Source organism: Rhinolophus sinicus, linkage group LG12 (genome assembly GCF_036562045.2).
Source record: "Rhinolophus sinicus isolate RSC01 linkage group LG12, ASM3656204v1, whole genome shotgun sequence".
Classification (NCBI taxonomy): Eukaryota; Metazoa; Chordata; class Mammalia; order Chiroptera; family Rhinolophidae; genus Rhinolophus; species Rhinolophus sinicus.
Window position 1 is genome coordinate 42,386,233 of NC_133761.1, and position 22,456 is coordinate 42,408,688.

At 48.4% G+C, this 22,456-nt stretch overlaps 1 protein-coding gene across 2 annotated transcripts in view; it reads left to right on the forward strand.

Annotated features, from left to right (window-relative positions):
• GALNT2 (polypeptide N-acetylgalactosaminyltransferase 2) overlaps nt 1-22,456 on the forward strand; it is a 169,248-nt gene that overhangs the window by 124,848 nt on the left and 21,944 nt on the right. For both annotated transcript variants that reach the window (XM_074316435.1, XM_074316434.1), the window contains 7 exons: nt 6,932-7,030; nt 7,243-7,310; nt 7,546-7,611; nt 13,880-14,001; nt 16,043-16,130; nt 19,914-20,001; nt 21,128-21,231. In XM_074316435.1, the coding sequence (XP_074172536.1) occupies nt 6,932-7,030; nt 7,243-7,310; nt 7,546-7,611; nt 13,880-14,001; nt 16,043-16,130; nt 19,914-20,001; nt 21,128-21,231 (635 nt within the window). The remainder of the gene's footprint in view (nt 1-6,931; nt 7,031-7,242; nt 7,311-7,545; nt 7,612-13,879; nt 14,002-16,042; nt 16,131-19,913; nt 20,002-21,127; nt 21,232-22,456) is intronic.

Below are 22,456 nucleotides of genomic sequence, written 5' to 3' on the forward strand. Positions count from 1 at the left end.
TTGTGGTGAGTCCATGCCTGGGCAGTGGCCCTGCCCCAGAGCACACTGGAGTCCCAGGTGAGGAGTTGTGCCCAGTGTGTGCCCAGCCCATGCTGGCTCCAGCCTGGCAGGTAACCTACTGCAAAGCTTATGTGGGAAGTTTAGCTTCGATGGGGACAGCTGTGTTGGGCTGCCAGGACAAAATCACTCAAAGGACAGACTCACCCTTTTTTTCCTTTGAAGTGGAAATCGTGCATTCAAGGCCTTGTTAGGCTCATCAGCTGTTCAGAGCCTGTTCCAGTGTCCCTGTGCTAACACCCCCTACACACACACACACGCGCACACACACGTGCGCTCACACACGTCTCCGTATATCAGCAGGGGGCGAGGGAGCTGGGGATGGACAGAAACTATTTTCATTGATTCTTATAGGTTTTAAAGTTTCCGGTTTTGCCAGTCTGAGCTTGACACCCACACAGGTTCTCTTGATTAGTCTCACCTGGCCTACAGGTGCACGCGGACACTGGTACACTTTCAGGTGCTGAGTCTGCTGGAGACCCTGAGGTCAGAGCGGCCCCAGGGCTCCCTCCGCTACGCCTCCCGGCCCCGCCCTCGGTGTGTACTTTGGCACAGGACGGGGCGTGCCACGTCACTCGGAGTTAGGAGCTAAGGATCATACCTCTGGGCACGTCTCCCACGTCACCCCACCCTCCTCAGTACTGCCTTTGTTCTCCATGTGTACATTTGATTGGATTTAAAGCTTCTTGTTTGTGCCACAGGGTGAGCCCAGGCTGGCTCTGTGACTCAAGGTGAAAAACAAATAGCAGGGTAAACCTCAAAAGTAGAAGGAAGGAAAAGAAAATAATGAATGAACTACAAAAACAAGAAACGAGAGGATTATATAAGGCTCGATCTTCGAAATCTCCAAGAATACTGAATAATAAAAGTATAGAAATATGATTAAATTATATGAGGAATAAAAAAGACATACTATAGATAAAGTAGAGTTTGTAAAGATCGTAAGGAAATTGTAAGTACACTTTAATGCAAATAAATTTGAAAACTTGGAATGGATAATTTTCTAGGAACATGGTAATTACCAGAATCACTCAAGAAATGGAAAATATAAGTAGAAGAATGAAAGAACTCGTTAACAATACAAAGTTTGCCCTCCCAAAGTTCACAAGGTTCAAGTGGTTTGCGTAACACACAGACTACTTTAGAGAACAGAGAACAGGAGAGCAGCCCTGCTGCTTTGTGAGTGTAAGAGCGCGCAGTGTGCACCAGGGAGAAGAGACGTAACAGCAGACATTACAGGCCAGTCGACCACAGTGATGGGTACAGAATCCAAAAAAAAAAAAAAAGTCAAATACAGTAGCACCTCGGTTTTCGAACATCTCCGTTGACGAACATTTCGGTTTACGAACGCCGTAAATTTTATGGATCTATGGTATCATTAGATAGTAAAATTCATGCTAAATTTGCAGTTTTAGAGGTTGATTTTAAAGGTCTGGAATGGATTAATCCATTTTATACTACTTTCTATGGGGAACCGCACCTCGGTTTTCGAACGTTTCAGAACTCAAGCGGTCTTCCAGAACAGATTATATTCGAAATCTGAAGTACTACTGTACTAGCAAATCTAATACAGCTCTACTTTAAAAAAAAAAAAAAGTCATAGCCAAATAGAGTTTATTTTAGGAATACAAGAATGAACAACAGAAAATGTATTACTACAACGTACCTACTCAGTGGATTGAAGGAGAGAAGTTATATGATCACCCCAATAGGTGCCAGGGAAAACTATCGGTGAAATTCAGCCCTTGTGGGGGAATTTCCTTAACTTGATGAAAGGTATCGATACAACATCCATAGCAAACATTATGCTTAATGATGAAAATCGAATTGTGTTCACTTTAGGTGGGACCAAGGCAGGGATGCTCTCTGCCTCCTTTTTTATTGCACATTGTACTTCAGGCCACAACCAGTGCCTTGTTAAGACATGAACCATAAAATGTGTAAGAAATGGAAAGAAAAGCAAAAATGTAAATGAAGGGATGGGTGGAAGATCCAAGAGAACCTATCAACTATCAGGACTAAGAAAAGAGCTCAGTGAGGGTAGAGGATCCACATACAAAAAAACCAGCCCCAGGAACCGGCCTGTTATAAGTGCGGTGGAAAGAGGCCCCGCCCACTCTAGCCAGAGAACTGGAAGGTACTCGGGAGCAAATGCAGCCAATAACGAAGTCCCACATTGAGGGTAGTGGCTACGCCTGGTGAAGATGGGGGTTGGGGTGTAGGGCTGTGAGAGGGACTGTACCTTTCACCTGTCGTGCTTGATTTCACTTTTAAAAAGTGAATCGAATGCCGTCGTTGCAAACTATTAAGATTTGATAAGGTTGAGTGGGTCCCGGTGCATGGACGCTGGTGTGTTCTGTAGATTTTATGTTTGAAATACAGTGGTACCTCGGTTTTCGAACGTCCCCGTTGACAAACATTTAGGTTTATAAATGCCATAAATTTTATGGATCTATGGTATCATTAGATAGTTAAAATTCATGTTAAATTTGCAGTTTTAGAGGTTGACTTTAAGGGTCTGGAATGGATTAATCCATTTTGCATTACTTTCTATGGGGAAACAGTGCTGTGGTTTTCGAATGTTTCAGAACTGGAACGGTCTTCCGGAACGGATTACGTTAGAAAACGGAGGTACCACTGTATTTCACACACATATACACTCAGTAATGTCGGTGGTGGTGAGCTTGCCTTGGAAAAGCAGGCCCACTGCCTCTCTCCCCAGGAGTCCACGGGGTCTTGTTACCATGGTGAGTGTATCCTGGTCCGAGACTTGACCCTTACCTTTGCAAACCCAGTCTTTCTTTTTTTTTTTCCTGCTTGTTTTATTTGGGTTGTTTTTTATTTTTTCTGCTTTGCTTTGTTTTATTGTCAGCAAATCAAAGCTAGATTTGTCTGTCAGGGGCAGGCTCAAACTAAATTTGCAGATTGCATGAATCCAGATTTTTAATCATGTGTAAAGAGAAATCCATAGGACAGCAACCCCAGCCTTGAAATACCGTTGCTTTGCGTGACTCTGGTACTGTTTTCCCTTGAATCGTTCCACGGGAAGCCAAGACATGGCTGGAGGCCTGCTTGCAGACACGCAGGAAGAGGTCCCTGCTGTGAAGGCGGACATTCGGTGTCCCCACTGCCAGCAGGTTTCCTCCTACATGGGACACCAAATCATAATGAGAACATGGGTTGGTTGGACGTTGAATGCTTAGGGTAGCAGGGGCCTCACGTCCCTCTCTAGGGACGCCTCTGGAAGCCAGGACCCTGGACGTGCCAACGCAGGCTCAGCAATGTTTTAACCTTGCTTTTTCAGTCTTGTAAAATGTGTGTATTTCCCATCTCTTCCGTGATAGAAACCTATTTTGTGTTAACATGATGCTTAATTATTATCAATCGAGTTGCATAGTATTTTCCTTTAAAATCTAAGTTAAATGGGCATTTCATGGAGGTGGAGCAGTGTTTGCCCCGTGTTTCTGCATTCCCCTACGCTCCGTTTGGTCACCATGGCCACCTCACAGCCAGTGGGAACTAGCTCTTGGCCCCGCCCCCCTCCGCTGGCCTCATGAGGTTCTGGAACTCTCTTTCACTGATGTGTGCTGCTCCATCTCCCCTGCCTTTCCACCACCTGGCATCTTCTTGCAGGACTAGGAATTCTTTGTCCTCTAAGTGACCCTGCAGTTCTCTATTCAGACCTTTGTGTGCTTTCACATGCGTGTCTCGGGCCCATCTTTTTGGCCCCATTTTCAGGTGACTAGAGAAAGTTTCAGTCTATCTTCCATGATGACAGTCCCTGGTAGCACACAGCTGCCAAATGTGTATCATAAACCTGCCTTAGAATTTCAGGGACCTTCCCAGTCTTCAGAGTCCTTTTTCATACATTTTTATTTGATGTCCCCAATAACCATGCAGGACTGTAAGGGCCATTTTCACAGATTCTCATCTGTGGTGTAAGATCCTCCGATGACACGGTTAGTAACCAGGGTTTCCACAGGCAAAGACACACTTCTGTGTTACTCTGCTTACCATGAGTAGCCCTCTGTGTTATCACACAGAGTCCCGAGCCTCCCAGTCTGAAGACGTGTACTTGCTGCTTTCCTCAGTGTCTTGGTCACCTGAAGTGTGACATCTGCATCAAAGGCAGGTGCCTCAGAGACAGTCGCCCTTACCCTGAGAGGTGAGGGGTACGTTGCTGCTGAAATCAGCCAGTTTTTCCATCCAGTCAAGAGTTCGCATATTGATATCCTTGTGGCCTCAGAGAAATTTAAACCTAAATTAAGGATTTTTTAGAAAAATGTTTGTGTCCAGTTTTTGAGGTCCCAGAATGACCACTGCAGCACCCAGGCCTCGGAGACCGAGTGACCTTGACCTTGGCTTCAGCATCACCTGGGAGGGAGAACAAACTTCTGCTGACTCTCCCTGCTGCTGACTTCCAATAAATGACACTTTCTCCCTATTCCCAAAGGAAGGCTGAGTATGAATGGCCCGCAGGCCCCAGTGTCTCCATATCGAACGACTTTCATCAGCTGTGCAGCAAGCAGTCAAGGCCGCATGGCAGCCCTGCAGCTCTTTACACCAACATTTATTCTGTTTCTTTTTAAAGAAATTCTACAATGCCCCTTTCCTTGGTCCCCGTGAGGACGTGCTACGTCACTGCGTGCAACATGCTCCTTAGTTTTCATTTAAAATAGGGCACCTCTTACGTTTCTGCAGACTCCTAGCAAAGCCTGGCGCCTTCTGAATATGTATGTCAAGAAATTTTAGTAAAATATGAGAGCAGCGTCCCTGTGCGTCGTGAGAAATGTCTGCAGAGCGCTGAGAGGGTTCCCAAGGCCAGTGAAGACAAGGCTTCATGCAGAGGAAAGCAAGAGCAAGCAGGGTGGGATTGGATCTGTTAAGCTATGATTTGAGAGTGGAAAACGCTTCATTCTCCTTTTTTAATTCTCACGGAGCTACACAGGCCGGTGCTCAGAGCCGTGGAGGCAGTGCTGGGCCCAGCGTCCCCTCTGTGCTCATGGGACCTCCCTGCAGAGGACACGGCCTCTTTTCGTGCCACGCCGCAGTGCTGGGCAGTGACGGCAGCCTTCCGTAGTTTGTTTACAGCTGACTTGGGCAGAGTCTTACCCTTCATTGAACAACCAGCTAATTCTCGAAATTGGAAAAATAAAACTAGCCTGTCAGTCAGTCTGCTTGTCCTTAAAGACTCAGCTGCTGGGAGCTCTAATGAGGAACGATATTACTTCCAGAAACCGTTTTCCCCCAAGCAGCAACTGTATGTTACACAGTTTCCTCGTGATTGATTAAAATCAAGCTGTCCATAAGAAGCCCATTTTGTGATTCTGACCTAATTGCTTTTTAATTGCAGCAATTTTCTTGCTCATTTTCAGAATTTGCTTCTCTGAAGTAGTTTTCCCGGTCAGGAGGGAGGGTGAGAGTCCGCTGACCGGTTCCCTTACACGTGCGTGTGTGGACTCACTGGTCCCAGCTCCAGCTTCCACTTCAGTCCTGGACTGCTAGAATGCTTGGGCCGTGGCTGAGCATCATGGCTTGTAAAACCCCCGTGTCCTCGCCCCACTGACTTCCCATTCAAGAGACTCCTTTAATTCTGGGAGCAGGTTGCCCACAGCTGTGTTGAACTGCACGGGACTGAGGAGCAGGTTTTTGTAATGCACTGGCCCCACGGACGGTTTCGGCGTCTTGGGTCCCAGCAGCAGTGTGTGTAACCGTGTGAGCTGAGGGCATGCTCACAGCTCACGCGTGCCAGCATGGAGGGATCCATTGTGGGGCTGAGTGACAGATTCCTGCCCTACTGCAGGCTCACAGCAAGACATTTCCCCCCTCTCCACCTCGGGTGTGTCTGTTTCCTGGGGACAAAGATGCTCTAGCATCTGTCCCAGCCTCTTTTCTGAGCTGGCGTCAGTAGTGTCACCAGATTGGTGACTCTGCCCTCAAACCACGCTGGGACTGCTTCCAGGATCCTCGCCGGCTGCAGTGTTCTCTCAGGATCTTCTGGAATGTCACCTCTCTGCTGGCATGTTCAGGTCAATGGAACCTGCCCTCAAGGGTCCTTCGTGGGTTCTGCTAGCCTGGTCCTCCCTTTACTGGCCATTTCTGTCTGGTGGAGGATGCTTCAGCGTCTCCAGCCTAGCGGTGTCAGAGTCGTGGTCTTCACTGGTCGTTCCGCGCGCTGCCAGTTTTCTGTCTGTAGGGACCAGGCCTTACTGTGTCTGTGAGAAGTGCCTTGTTGTGACTGACCCGTAGCTTGCAGGCCTGCTCCCTGAATGGCTTTATTCCAAGACATTCCAGGCTTCTCTCAGCAGAGCTGCCGGGCTGAGGTTCCCGTCTGTCCGTCCTCACACGCACCGGCTTGCACCCTGTCACCTGCATTGTTGGGAGCCGGCCTGGTGGGTGAAGGCTGTGTACCCTGCTGTCCAGGGCCAGGGTGAGCAGTCCAGGGTCCTGCCAGGTTGTAAATACAGTTTTGTGAGGAGGAACAGGAGCTCCTCATGCTTGCTGTAGGCAGAGTGGGAAGTGAGGAGAGAGCAGCGACAGAACTACTGTGAACCGCCAGGAAATCACGTCTCGAGGTGTGTCTGCGTGTGACAGTATATGGGTCTCATGGTTTCAAAACATACTTTTCTCAACATGTTAGAAAGATGTTCTCAATATGTTACTTTTCGCTGAAATCGTTCAACTTTCAAAACCCTGACTGTGGTTGTGTTTTTCTGCTCTCTTCTGCCCCATGGTCACTTTATCTCAGAACAGGCCAGAACCTTATATGGACAACAGATTCACCCTAGAATGTCCATCCTGGCGGCTCAGCTGCGGGGGCCTGGCTGAGGCTGGGCTGGTCCGTTGTTCAGAGCATGTTCTTTCTCTTCCTCAGGTGTCAGCGGAAGCAGTGGCGGGTGGACCTGCCGGCCACCAGTGTGGTGATCACGTTTCACAATGAAGCCAGGTCGGCCTTGCTCAGGACAGTGGTCAGGTGAGTCCAGGGGATGCCACCCACTGCCCACCTGGGAGTGATGCTGCACGAGACCATGTCCCCACACAGCCAGGTCGGGGGTCACCTGATGTGCAGTTCAAGGAGAGGCCGATGGCTCCTCCAGCCGAGGATTGGGGCCAAAATATGAGAATTCTCACCCCAAGTGATGCCCATAAAAGGCCTACACCCTTTATCTTTCTGTCTTTTCTCAGTGTGCTGAAGAAAAGTCCACCCCACCTGATAAAAGAAATCATCTTGGTGGATGACTACAGCAATGACCGTAAGTACTGAGGCCCCACACACCCCGGGTTTGCCCCTCTCGGTGCCGGCTTCCTGTGCTGGGGGGTGCTGATCACGAGTTTCCTGAAAAGACCAGAAATCAGGGCTGCAGAAAGGAGGCACCTCTGTGATGCCCGAGGATGTCACCGGCTGTAGATGGTCAAGAGTCGCTTTTCGAACGCGGAGCCCTTGACAAGCTTGAGGCTCAAAGTGTTCTGCTTCTTTTCTTTTCCTAGCTGAGGATGGGGCTCTCTTGGGGAAAATCGAGAAAGTACGAGTCCTCAGAAACGATCGGCGAGAAGGTAAGGCTCCTCATAATTCCACAGTAAGACCATTGAATTCTGACTTGTCCTGAGCCTGGCAATTACGGAAAGAAAGGTTTCCATTGGAAGAACAGTTAACCGTGTAGACTTGCCATCTGTCTCCCTCTGTCACAGCCTCTAGGGAACCTCTCTCAGCAAACGTAGGAAAGACACTCAAAGCTTCACTAATTGACATTGTTTGTATACTAGGGCAAGAGAGCAAGAGACATTTTCATTTCCGTATTTAGAAACTTAGCTTTTCTTTCCTTCACAACCTAAGAAGTCTGTTCATTCCCTTGAGCACTAGAATTTAGAAGCAAAAGGAAAATTCAACAATGATCTCAATGCTTAATGACTCCGTCCTCCAGGCATCTGATAAATGACAGGGAGTGTCCAGCCGAGGCAGCCCGTCCAAAGCAGGGAGCGAGCCTGTGGTCCATGCTTCTTGGGTTTTGCAAATGCCAGCCTCACACCTGCTGTCAGTCTTGTCTTTGCTGAGCTGGGCTCATCGAGTCTACTTTGTTGGCAGTTATAAGAGAGACTCCAAAGGGGGAGGTGTTGCTTTCAAGTGCCTGGAAAGGAAGCTCCAGTCATCATGTGATGAGCACCCGGTGTGTCCGTGTTCTCAGAGAGCGTGGTGGCTGGACCCTGCGCTCCTCCAGGGTCTGAAAAACCTGTCTGCCGATCTGGAAAGCAGGGCCATTTTTGCTTTTTGCTGTTGATCCCGGGCTGGTGGCTGTCGTCTTTGATCCGTGTGTACTCTTCCTCCCGGTTCTCTGTGCAGTCCAGCTGGAGTAAGGATTACGCTTTTTCTTAGCAAGAAGGTAATCAGCCAGGAAAGTGGTTAGAGCGATGTCATGAGCACCGTATTTAACCAGCTACAGGCCGTCCACCAGATGGTCCAGATACACAAACCGTGGGACCGGCCTTGCCCCTCAGCGAGCTGTTTGCTGGGTTCACACTCGTCTTCCAAGCTACAAGTCCACCCAAATCTTGAGAGCAAACCAAAATCTTGCATTGCATTTGCCCCTAAACAAACTACATGATGGCTTTTGAATTTGAACCCAAAGTATTTGCTGGCACAGGGAAAAAGAAAAGGAGGACAAAAGAATATTTTCCACTTTCCAGGCCTTAGAGAGTGCTTTTAAACTGCTTACAAATTAAAAAAAAAGGTATCTAAACATAGACTTTCCATTTGCTGTAAGTTATGTTGTGTATGGGTATGTATGTGTTGTGTGCGTGTGTGTATATCTGTGTGTATGCACGTATGTGTATGGGTGTGTGTACTTACCCCATATATTTAAACATCTGCACTAGGAGACAGAGAAAACAGTCGCATAAAGACCAGGTTGACAGAGAGCGGCCTTGGGTTCCGTGTTAGTGCTCGGCCGTCACTGCCAGCAGTTCTCAATCTGACAATTTATTAGAACCAGTGGGGAACTAAAAGATGACCCTGGCTTGACCCTACCCACAATTAAAGAAAAATGTCTGGATTTCTAGGGGTGAGGACTGGGCATCAGCATTTTTTAAGCTACTTAGATGATTTTGATGTGCTCTGAAAGTTGAAAACCTAATCCTTCTTCTTGTGTTACAGATGGAAATATTAAACCCAAAGACATTAAGTAGCTTTCTCAAGGTCATTTAGCTGTTTAATGACAGCGATGGGGCCAAAACCATGTTCAAAATCTGAGTCCTCTGCATTTTTCTTATTCCTACTGTCTTGCCTTCTTTTGGATTGATTTAGTTGTTCCAGTTTTATTGAGACATAATTGATATATAACAATATTTGTTCAAGATGTACAAAACAGTGATTAGAAATATGTATAGATTGTGAAATGGTCACAGTAAGTTTCAGTGACATCCATCACCACACACAGTTACTATTTTTTTCTTGTGATGAGAACTTTTAAGATTTATCTCTTAGCAACTTAGCAATTATGCAATACAGTATGTTAATTATAGTCACCATGCTGTACATTACATCCCCAGGACTTATAACTGGTAATTTGTACCCTTTGACCCTCTTCACCTGTTTCCCCCACCCCACACACCCTGCCTCTGGCAACCACCAATCTGTTCTGAGTCTATGAATTCAGAGTTTTTAGATTCCACATATAAGTGAGCTCATATAGTATTTGTCTTTCTCTGTCTGACTTATTTCACTTACATAATACCCTCTAGGTCCATTAATGTTGGTGCAGATGGCAGGATTTCTCATTTTTTATGGCTGAATATTCCTGTGCGTGTGTGTGTGTGTGTGTGTGTGTGTGTGTGTGTGTGTGAAAGAGAGAGAGAGAGAGAGAGAGACATTATCCTATCCTCTATCAGACACTTAGGTGCCTTTCGTGTCTTGGCTATTGTAAGTAATGCTGCAGTGAACATGGGGTGCAGATATCTCTTTGAGTTAGTGATTTTGTTTCTTTTGGATAAATACCCAGAAGTGGAACTCTTGGATCATTTTTAATTTTTTGAGGAACCTCCATACTGTTTTCCACAGCAGCTGCACCAATTTGCAATCCCACCAACAGTGCACAAGGGTTCCCTTTTCTCCACATCCTCGCCAGCACTTACCTTTTGTCTTTTTTATGGCAGCCATTTGACAGGTGAGGTGATACCTGGTTGTAGTTTTGATTTGAATTTCCTAGATGACTAGTGAGGTTGAGCATCTTTTCATGTACCTATTGGCCATATGTTATAGCTTTTGGAAAAGTATCTACTCAGTGTCTCTGCCCTTCTTTTACTTGGATTGCTGGTGGGATTTTTGTTTTTGTTTTTGTTTGCTATTGAATTATATAAGTTCTTTATATATTTTAGATATTAACCCCTTATCAGATATATGATTTGCAAGTATTTTCTCCCATTCCATAGTTTGCCTTTTCATTTTGTGAATGTTTTTTTCTTTGCAGGAGCTTTTTAGTTTGATATCACATTTGTTTATTTTTGTTTTTGTTGTCTGTGCTTTTGGTGTCAAATACAAAAAAATCATTGCCAAAATTGATGTCAAGGCACTTACCCCCTATATTTTCTTCTAGGAGTTTTATAGTTTCAGGTCTTACATTAAAGTCTTTAATCTATTTTGACGTAATTTTTGTGTGCAGTGCGAGATAGGGTCCAGTTTCATTCTTTTGCACGTGTCTGTCCAGTTTCCACAACAGCGTTCACTGAGGAGACTGTCCTTCCCCATTGTATAGTTTTGGCTTCTTTGTTGTAGATTAATGGGCCTTGTGTGCACGGGTTTATTTCTGGGCTCTCTATTCTGTCCCATTGATGTATATGTCTGTTTTTATGCCAATACCATACTGTTTCGATCACTATAGCTTTGTAATGTCATTAATACAGTTTGAAATGATCTTTTTTACTATTCCATTTGACTTCTTGTAGCTGTGTGTACTTTTTTGGTGGCTGCTTTGAGGACAACAACATACGTCTTTAACATGTAGCCGTCAACTTAGAGTCAGTGTCGCACCACTTTGCCTGCCGCGCTTCCCTGAAAACAAGACCAGGTCTTATATTAAGGTTTGCTCCAAAAGATGCATTAGGGCTTATGTTCAGGGGATAAGCTAGGGCTTCTTTTCCAGTAAGGTTTTATTTTTGGGGAAACACGGTAACATGTAAGAACTTTGTGACAGTTTATTTCCACCTCTATTCCCTGTTCTATGTAATGTTATCATAAGTTTTTCTTCTACATGTATTTTAAACCTCACAAAGATGTGTTAAAATGTTTGCTTTAAATAACCAGTTATCTTTTAAAGAAATCAAGAGAATATGTATGTGGACTGTTAAATGTATCCTCATATTTTTCATTTCCAGAATCTTCTTTCCTTTGTATAGTTTCAGATTTCCATCTGACATTTCCCTTCAGACGAAAGAACTTCCTCTAGAACTTCCTTTTTCTTGTAGGCAATAAAACCTCTCAGCTTTTGTTTACCTGAACAATCTTTCTTTGTCCATTATTGAAAATATTTTCTCTGCACAGAATTCTGAGTTGACAGTTTTTCCTTCAGCGCTTTAAAAATGTCGTTCCAGTGTCTTCTGGCCTCTGTTTTCTGTTCAGAATGTATTGTCCCTTGCACATCATTGGTGATTCTTCCGGCTGCTTCCCAGATTATCTCTTCATCTTTGGTGTTTAGGAGTTTAACTATGACGTGCCTGGATTCAGTTTTCTTTGTATTTATCCTGCTTCAGCTTTGCTGATCCTGTTGAATATGTGAACTGATGTTTTTCCCCAAATTTGGGGAACTAATTAGCCTTTTATTTCTTCATGTATTTTTTTCTGCCTCATTCTTGGACTCCAGCTGTAAGAAGTGTAACCACTTGATATTATCTCACAGGTCACTTAGACTTCTCTCTCTCTCTCTCTCTCTCCCTCTCCCTCTTCCTCTCTCTCTTTGTCCCTCAATATTTTTTCTCTCTGTTCACCAGATAGATCAGTTTTAATTGCTCCATCTTCAAGTTCACTGGTCCTTCTGCCATCCCCATTCTGCTGTTAAACCCAGTCTGTGAATTTTTCATTTCAGAAACAGCAATTTTCAGTTCTGGAATATCCATTTGACTCTTATGGTTTTTATTTCTCTGCTGAGATTCCCCATCTGCTCACTTATTACAACCATCATTTTCTTTGAGTTCTTGGACATAGTTAGTATAATAGATGCTTTACACTTTTCACCTGTTAATTCCAATATCTGGGTCCTCTCAGTGTGAGTTTCTGTTGACTTTTTTCTTCTGGGTATGGGTAACATTTTCCTATTTTTACTCAGGCCTAGAAATTTTTTATTTTATAATGGACATTGTAAATTATATGTTATAGTAACTAGATTCTATTTGTTTGTTTTTCTTTAGAGAGTGTTGATCTTTGTTGTATTGGACAGTTAAATTATTGGCTGATGACCTTGAACTTGTGTAGGCTTGTCTTTGTACTTTTCTAGGATGCATATATCTTGGGTAAATCCCTTATTCCTGAGATAGTCTGTTTTCCTAGATGTGTTTCTCCTGGAGTTTATGTAGAACTGAGGTTTTTACCAAGCCCTTCTAACTTGGTGGGATTGAAGTTCCAAACTTTATGTCCCTGTGGTGGATACCAGCTGGAATCCCAGTTCTTTCTGCTTTCTTAATTATTTCTTTTCAGACTCCTTGGGTCTCCCCTGTGCCTGCATGTTCAGGAGTTAGCCACAGATTTGAAGGGAGGTTGCCATTAGATTTGGGGCTTACCCCTTTCCAGGATCTCATCCTTCAGTTTCCCACCAGCCTGGAAGTCCAGAACACGGTCCTCTGACATCTCAGCCAGAAAGGCTGTGTTGCAGTGGGTTGGAGAGCAACTTCAGGGGAACGCCGTATAAACACAGACTTCACTCTGTGTGATATTCTTCTTGTAAGGGTTGAATCCCCTCTAGTTTCTGCCTGCTTCTGGCTTGTCTTTAGCCCTTTTCAGTATTGCTTTTTTTGTTTTGCTCAGAGTTTCTCATTGTTATCTGAGTGAGAGTTTGCAATTCCAGAACTAGAAATCTTCTGCCTTTTCCCCCTACTCTAGCATACAGCTCTATAAGAATCACTGCAACCCCATTTCGACTACTCTGTAGAAAGGAACTTAAGACACTTATCCTCACTGGCTGTGAATAGTCATATTACTTTCGTGTTTAAAGCCCCACATACATAGCAAAGCCATTTATGACCTCATTATCTAGGGATAAATGTGCTATTTATGAAAAGACTTGGTGTGATAATCAAAATGTATGTTAGTAACAGATCACGAGTATATACATTGTGTGCTTTGATTAGTAGTGTAACTAATTTTGTGTAAAAGTTACAATGTTGGGATTTGTCATTTATGTTACACGACTTGTGATAAGTCTTAGAATACAAAGATATTTACAACACTGTTACCATTAAATTATCACCATTGAAATCAGCACCATTAGCACTTAAAGTGTCTGGTGACACAGTCTTTAGCCCAGTTAATTAGAAAACTGTTTCCGTGCCAGAGGAAAATAGCTTTGAAAGTTCCACACCTCAGTTACTTGGTAAAGGAGACTTCTTATGTAAATCCCTTTGTCAGAAGGCAGCAGTTCTAAGACAGGTGTCTTCCTAGTCATCCAAGTGACTTAAAAAAAAAAGTCCCAACAGGACTCGGTCTTGGTGGCCGAGAGCAGTGTTGACCTGTCCACACAAGCTGCGGTGAGCTCTGCCCAGCCAGAGGGCAGCAGAGCCAAGCGGGGTGCTGGCACGGTGGTGGGCGTGCTGTGTCACACCCTTCGTTCTCCCTCCTTCACAGGCCTGATGCGCTCGCGGGTGCGGGGGGCCGACGCGGCCCAGGCCAAGGTGCTGACGTTCCTGGACAGCCACTGTGAGTGCAACGAGCACTGGCTGGAGCCCCTGCTGCAGAGGGTGGCCGAGGTGAGGCGGGCTCACGGTGCTTTTCCCTGATGCTGCAAAGGGGGAAACGTGCCTCGGGAACATTTGTTCTCGTGGCAGGAGTCTGTCAATCGGGAAGAACCTCACTTGACAAGTAGGAGGCAGGGCCAGCAAAGGCCAGTGCAAACCTGCTGGGTGTAGACCCTCTTCTTAGGTGGAGATGGGCGTCGGCTCCGCCTTCCCTGCAGCTCTGCAACCAGCTCCCCGAGTCAGGAGGGCAGGGTGCTCGTGGTAGCTGAGTGCTTGCTGTTGTCGCTGTGGGAGCCCCTGGGGATCCCACTGGGCTGTGAGAGCGGCTTGCAGGTTCGTGGGGGAGGGGCGCTGCAACCACACAGCAACCGTGGAGGCCGTCCAGGGGGCCACAGGCCCATTTTGTGCACCTTTGTCTTCTAGAAGCATCATCACTGGTATTACATCTGCCCTTTTATCATTTCTCTTGCCTTCTGCTTGTTTTATTGACTTTCTTTCCTCCCGACTGAGAAAGCGTTTCCTTGGGGTGATAAAGCAAACCTAAAGTATTGGAGAAACATAAAATGAGCAAGGCGTGCTTGTACAGCACAGCCAGGCTAGCTGACGGGCCTTAAGTCTGGGATATGAAATAACCACGGGCTACTGGTATTTTGATAATCATATTCACCACCGTTTACCGAATTCTAACCACATGCTAGACATTTTGTATATTACCTTTAACCCAGGTATTACCCCATTTGACAGGTGAGAAAACTGGTTCAGGGAACTTTAATAACTTATCGAAAAGCATGCGGGTGGCAGGGCCAGGATTGCAAGGCAGGTGTCACTACTACCCTGGCCGAGCCTCTTTGCACACGCACACAGCTCACTCCGAAAAGAGCCCGTTTGGCTGCCCCTGCCAACCCCTCCCTCCACCACTGCCTCCCGGAATGCAGGGACAACACAAAAGCTGCAGCCAAGATATTAGTGTGTGCGAAGGCTGCTGGCTTCTGTACTTACATCTCAAGGACCCCTTCTTTCCTAAATTAAGGGTGGAAAGAGTTGAGAGTATTGATTCTCACTAATTGTAGTCCAGTCAGAAGAAGTAGGAATAAACGAAGCAGACTTACAAGTACAAGTACAGCCCCCGTGTGCTGTGCTCCCACCCGCAGGCACAGGGGCCGGCCAGGGGCCTTGTCCCCTTGCTTTAGCGCTGCCATGGGCTTTCGTCCCGTACCCCTCAGCTGGGTGTGGTTAGAGTTTCATACTCTCGCGGTGTGTTTCTCTGGTGTATTATGTTCTGAGTTGTGCCAGTTCGGTGTCTGACTGGCTTTCGACATCTTTCCTTTGGCTCCCATGGGTTCTTCAAATGGCTCGGGCAGGCACTCCTTTGTTAACACCGGCTGGGCAGTGCCTCTCACCAGCACCAACCACATGACTGAGGAGGGCAGGAGGTGGAAAGGCCTTGTGTCCCAGCCTCTCCTGCCGGAACAGTGGCGGTGCAGCATGGAGAGATGCCGCAGCTTCTGGAGAAGGTTTTTGTTTGTAGACGCAGTGTAGACAGACTGAGAATCTGGAATTCTCTAGTCGGTTTGTTGTACCTCCTGCTGTAATTGCACTGGCACTCTGCACATCACAGCCCCTCGTGTGCCCGTAGAAACGTGCTCCCACCTTGGCTGTTTGGGCGTCTTAGCCACAAGTCCACCCCCGAGCTTCCTTGTGGCTCACAGATCACTGAGCTCAGATTCTGTCAGAATGACAATGGCTCCATGGTTGGAAGTTTAGACGTTTGGGAAAACAGAAAAGGACCCTGGGAACACGCTGGTGTCATCCAGGGCTTCAGCCGAATGAGCTGAGCCTAGACTGTCCCCTGCCCAGCCGCCACCGCTGTCCCTCAGTGCAGAATGGGCCCCGTCTGTGGTGGCACAGAGCAGACGCCTGGCTGGGCAGGCCCGGGACACGGGGACTGGGACACGGGCACCGGCTCCCCGCAGCGGCCAGCACGAACGCCCTCTCCTGTGGCCGGGTCCGTGTGTTGCTGGTACCTACTCGCGTCCTTTGTTATTTGTTGCAGGACAGGACTCGCGTCGTGTCGCCCATCATCGATGTCATCAACATGGACAACTTCCAGTACGTGGGGGCGTCCGCTGACTTAAAAGGCGGTAGGTGCTGCCACGTCCCCCGCCTGGCCTTCCCTTCCCTCCACACCATGTCCCATGGCTCAGTGTCGTTCCCTCTCATGTCACGGCTGACAGTGACAGCAGCTTTCGCATAGCCGTACCTGTGCTCCGAGCTGAGTCCCGTCATGAAAGGGCTGTCACCCCCGTAAGAGGTTCCTGTTTCCCGCTCCTCTTGGTGCCTCCCTGACCTTCTGTTGCTGCTGTGACACAGGCTCAGCATGCACTACCAGTGTCATCTTTAATCAGAAGACGCAGCCTTCCCACTGGGTGTCGGGGATGGGGCCCCAGGCAGCATGTGACAAGCGCCCCAGTGCTTGGACTCGAGGAGTTAAAGGGCCCAGAGCCCAGCTGCACCTCCTTCCTCACACTGCTCCTCAGCCTGCGTGTCCTTGGTGGCAAAGCCATCTGCCTGGTCACCCAGGTGGACACGTGGTCGCCACCGAAGCCCACTGTCATCAAGTCCTGCTGATTGTACCCCCGATGTGTGGTTGGTTGTTGGCGCCTCCTCCCCACCCAGACCACCCATGTCACTGCAGGTAGCACGTGTCTGAAGGACCACACCAGTGTCGTTGGTCCTCATAGCCTCAGGACGCGTCCCCGCAAACCCACCCTCCACGGAGCCCCCAGAACGATTTGTGTAATACTCTTCTTTACCTTCTTCAAAATGATCGAAGGCCCCAAAGAACTTTGGATCATGTGGGTTATAACATCAACATTCACTGTATTAGAAGGTATAGCTGAGAACTTGTTGAAACACAAGTCCTGTTGTCTGTCAGAGTGCTGAGATCATATGTCCCGCTGCTTCTGGAAAACTCTCTCATTCACTTTTGGAAGGATGAGCTTCACAGAGGCATGTAAGGCTTAGTATAAATATAAAAGTTGTTTTGATGTTGTGGACCCCCTGAAAGGGTCTGCGGACCCCAGTGGCTCCTAGACCACACACAAAGTGCTTCCTGAAGCTGACGGAGCACAGGAGGCACACCGCCCACTCTCAGGGACTCGTTGTGTTCCATGTGGTTCTTACTAGCTGTCCCTGTGTCCCCAAGCTTGTATGTGTGGAGGGGGTGGCCTGTGCTCCCCAGGACTCTGCCATAGCCCCGCAGTAAACGCTTGGTGCTTTGAGAGTCAGCTAGTTGGCGACCTCGCCTCTCAGAACTCGGCTGAGAGCCCAGAGGTCAGCAAAGACCCCTCTGAGCCACTGAAGAGCTGTCAAAGCGTTGCCTGTTTGTGCGACTTGGTCACTATTAACCCTGTCACCTGCCACCAGAGATTCTTATCCAGCCGCCCAGCATCCATTGCTTTGTGTAAGACAAGGGGCTGCTTCTCCCACCTCCTGGCATTTTGAGCTCATTAGATGTCTGTTCCAGGGGCGGCCGCATGGCTCAGTCGGTTAGAGCGCGAGCTCTCAGCAACAAGGTTGCCCATTCGATTCCCGCATGGGATGGTGGGCTGCGCCCCCTGCAACTAAAGATTGAAAACAGCGACTGGACTTGGAGCTGAGCTGCACCCTCCATAACTAGATTGAAGGACAACGACTTGGAGCTGATGGGCCCTGGAGAGACACACTGTTCCCCAATATTCCCCAATTTAAAAAAAAGCAGATGCCTGCTCCAGACCCACACAGACGGTCGGCTGATAGTCTAGCGTCAGAAAAGAAGGCAGTAAGACTGTCAGATTGGGCACGTCCTCAGATTGGGCTGGGACCTCTGAGTGAGCCTCTCTCAGGCCATGTCACTGTGGGCAGGCCGTTTCACCTCTGTCCTCAGCACCCCCATTTGAGAAGTGGGATGATAATCGTCCTATCACAGGGTAGTGAAGGGGTTGGAATGGCCAGCGTGAGGTCAGCGGTGTGACCAGGCAGCCCTCTCGTCCCTAGGCATCAGCAAGAGGTCATTCGTGCTGGGAGACTATGTATGTTGGGAAACACAAAATTCAGGAGAGATGTTCAACAATTAGCGAGAGGTTTGGGGTTTTAGAGAGGACAGATCCTTTGTTATTGAGAAAGACCCCAAGTGCTGCCAGAGCTCAGATCCCACGGCTCTCCTTCTCTCATGGAGCTGCTTGTGTCAGGGCATGTGTGGGGATGCGAGGTGTCTTGTCGTGGGGTGCAGATGGGTGTGGGGACACGAGATGCTCTGTAGTGGGGTGCAGGTGCCCTGTGGTGGGGTGCAGGCCTCTTGCTGCACTGGAACAATGAGGACCATACTCCCTCTGAGAGCATTTTACAAACTCCATTTAGGAAAAACAAAGGATTTTTTACAAGGATTTAGCACCTTCTTAAAATCTAACGTTGCCTATCTCTTTGGACCAAATTAATAAAATTATATCGAACATTGAAAAACCACAGGCAGTTTCTGTGGACTGGCTAGCTGAGGCCTCTGCATCCACTGCTGGTAATAGCCATGGCCAGCCCGCCCTTTCTGTGGGTGGCATGTCTGAGGCAGGCTGTCTGCCTCGGGGAGACGTCAGCCTAGGGCCAGTGTCAGTTTCCTCTCCTGCGTCACTGTCCCCCTGCCTGGTCCCCCAGCCGCTCACTCCCTCTTTGCTGCCTGCTCCAGTCTGCATTGACAGCTGGGGGCCTTTTTGGTCCCGTGCCTTTGGCTGCGCAATAAAGTGTGCTGAGCTGGCCCAGCACTTCCCATCCTGCCCGGGCTGCGGACACCGGGGCTGTGGGCTGGACAAGCCCCGCCTTCAGAATGCACAGACGAGCATCCTCACTCAGGCATTGCACAAGCCCTGCCCGTGGCCTGATGATGGCAGAGAGTTTGAGAAGCTCAGAGCCGGGGGTCAGTGGCAATGCAGTGTCGGCTTGGCCGTCACACCCTCGGGAAGGTAGTCGGTTGAGCCAGTGTCACCAGAAGTGTTGTCCTTACTCATTTGGAGAGCGGCAGCAGGCAGGTGTGTTAGCACCAGTGGCTCTTTGTGGGATCCCTTCTGGGTAAGGGTGAGAGCTGCCAGCCAGGGCCAGGGGTCTGCGAATTGTGCAGGATCAGTAGGGAACAGGTCTCATAAACAGAAACCTGTCAGGTGCAGGCCCAGGCCCTGCCATCCTGAGCGGCCTGTGGGTTCTAAGTGAGTCAGGACAGGGGCTGAACTTCCCAGAAATTGAGGCTCACTTGCCCACTCTGCTGCTGCTTTCAGCTCATTTCATCTACGTTTTCCCTCTCCCTCTCGCCCCAGCCGTTCTTGGCTCGGGTGTGTTCACTTGCAACCAGGTGGGTTTGAAGGCCCCACACGGCTGATCAGGGTGTTGTACCCCTGAAACTGACATCAGATCGTGTCCACTGTAATTAGAAATTAACTTAAAAGAGAGAGATTGAACAGATCGCGTTCACAGGCCCAGGGAACCTGTAATCTTGTCCCCTCCCGGGTTGGAAGCAAGGTGGCAGATATTTTTACCCCACTCGTTTTCCCCCAGCCCCCTGGTGTCACCACACAGACCCCTCTTCTCTTCTCATTTCACATTTATTCGTACGCATTCTCATTTTAGAGACGCCTGGCCCACATTTTCTGTTTTGGGAAAACTTTTCTGTTTTGGGGAAAAAAGATCTCTGGGCGCCCTCCCGCTGTCCTGCCGTCCGCCACTCACTCTCTCCCCACCACAACTTCTCTGTTCTGTTTTGTTGTGTTTTTTGTTGAGTCTTGTGCAAATATCCGGTATTTTTAAGCTGTGAAGAACATTGGTGCTGAGAGCAAACATCCGTTCTCGTCATAGAACAAACATCCACTCTCGTCAACACGCTGTTTCCTTTGTGTGGTTGGCAGGTTTTGACTGGAACTTGGTGTTCAAGTGGGACTACATGACACCTGAGCAGAGAAGGTCCCGCCAAGGAAACCCGGTCGCCCCCATAAAGTAAGTGCCAGGATCCTTTGGGGTGCCCCTCACCACTGGGAACCAGGCTTGGGTCCCATGTCCCCTTGGGGCCTGACGGCCTGTGCCCCCACACCCACACCCCCTCATCTTAGATCAAAGGGGGATCTGCCAGCATGTCACAGAATGAAGTACCTTGAGACTCCTCTCCTCAGATGACAGCGAGTGTGTACCCCTAAAGCAAAGCTGCCAGGCCTGTGTGTCCTCATCTTTCAAAGGTGGAGCATTTTCCTCGGCAGGGCGGGGGCTCCAAGATGACCTCTGGAACCCAGGAAGGGGGGTGTGCCTGGCCAGTGGGAGTGTCCTCTGCTGCTGGCATTCCTGGTCCCCTGCCCTTTGTCCACTGTCCCATTTGGCCACAAGGAAGCAGCTTGTCCTCATGACCACCTGGCTGTAAGGTCCCAGGCCAGGCCTGGGTTCACGCTGGGAGTCCGTACGCCTCTGTGGGGCGGGGCCGTGGGCCACCCCTTCACTCAGAGCTCAGCACAGTTGCTGGCTAAGTGAGGGCACTGCTCCCGACAGCCACCCTGAAACCTCCCTGCCAGCGTGTTGCCAGCATGTTCCCAGCATCTGTAGCTAGATGTTTCCAGCACTTGACATTGAATTCTCACAGCGCCTCTGCTGGGAATGAGCAGGGTTCCCTGAACGTTCTGTTAGCCCTTCGCAAGCTGACAGAGAAGTGAGGTGGTGATGTGTCCGTCTGGCAAAGTAGGAGCCTGCTCCATGGCAGTGACGACGCTGAGACAGCTCGCGTCCCCGGGCTTCCCAAGTGCGCTGGCTGCTTTGCGATCCTCCACGGAGAATGGGCACAGAAGGCTGAGGATTGCCTAGCGCCACTTGTCAGAACGCACCCAGCCCGTCGCCACTCTGCTGGAGGAGGCACGGCCCAGCCCCTCGCATTGCGGGGCATCTGAGCAGGGCAGGGGGGGAGGCATTTGAAGACAGCGGTTGTAAAGCAGGAGTGTACCCAGAACACTGAGCAAGAAACAGAGCCATGCGGTTATTTTTAAGGTCAGTATGTAGGCTCGACCTTGGTGTAACACTGCTGGTGAGCTCACCTTGACCTTTGATCTCTCCCTCTTCCCTTCCACCCTCTCTGCCTCTTTAGAACCCCCATGATTGCTGGAGGGTTGTTCGTGATGGATAAGTTCTACTTTGAAGAATTGGGCAAATACGACATGATGATGGATGTATGGGGAGGAGAAAACCTGGGTACGTATGAGGCTCGTGTCTTCAAGCACCAAACACTTTCCAGTTCTGGTGAATGCAGGGTTTTTTCCTGCTGACCAAGAGGGGTAGAGATGAAAAATGGAAGCTTTGAAGAGACTGTTAGGCGAGAGTTTGTGGTGTACAGGGTGCGAAGTGGGAAATCACTTTTAAAGACGTTAGTAACCGTTGGACATAACTGGTCCCCATGTAAGTACATGGACCACCCCTTTTATCCTTAAAAGAGTCTTGGGTCGGGCATTAAAGTGTGTCACCCTGAGAGGGCAGGATGCGAAGATACAGATAAGCTCTTGAAGGGAAATGCAAACTCTTTAATGTCCTTTGAATCCGAGGGTTTGGAAAGCAGGCTTACAAAAGTGGGCGGAACGACTCAGGCTGTGGGTTTGTTTTTTGCCGTGTGGAGTGGATGGGGAGCTGTGCGGGGGCTGGCACACGGGCCACCAAAGCATGAAAGTCAGGGGGGGCCCTGGCGTTCTCCCTTCCTGACTGCTTGATGACGGGTCTATTTGGTTTGACTTTTTTTTTAATAACCCGTACAAATCGATTTTACCCGGATTTGGGGACAATGAAAGTTTACAGACTTTGGTCTGTATTGGTAGCTGCATCTTACTTACTGCATAAAGATAAAAAGACTCTTGTCTTTTTTTGTTGTTTGTTTCACTTGAACCTTTCACTCCAGTGCTTGTGGTTCTGAGCTGATTCCCCTCGGCTCCTGAACGCTGTTAAATTACACTCACCCTTGGGTGGGGGCACCTTGAGAGCAGGGAGGCAGGGAAAAGGAGAGAAAATGATGCCACTGTCGTTCTCAGCCATTTTCACTCGTAGCAGAGCCTTTGGCATTTTTTGTTAGTTTAAAACACTAGCCTCGCCTACTATTTTTCTCTCATTTTATGATGTACAAGTTACTGATAACATCTCATGTGGGGCATTTCTTCACCTCCGCTGAGGTTAAAGCTGAGACTCAGTAACGATACCAGGTCCTCAGGCCGAAGGACCGTGAGTCAAACTCCTGGTTGTTGTTTTTTTATGAGATGTTGACAGGTAGACACGACTTGGATTAAAGTTGTTAGAGCTCAGAAGGCTTCAGAGGAATTGTTAACCTCTGAAGAGAATGTGGAGTCGGGCTTAGTGGCAATCCGGCAGCCAGCCCGCCCGTCGGACAGCACATCACTGAGGTGACCAGCTCCCACAAACGCGGTGTGGTTTTCGG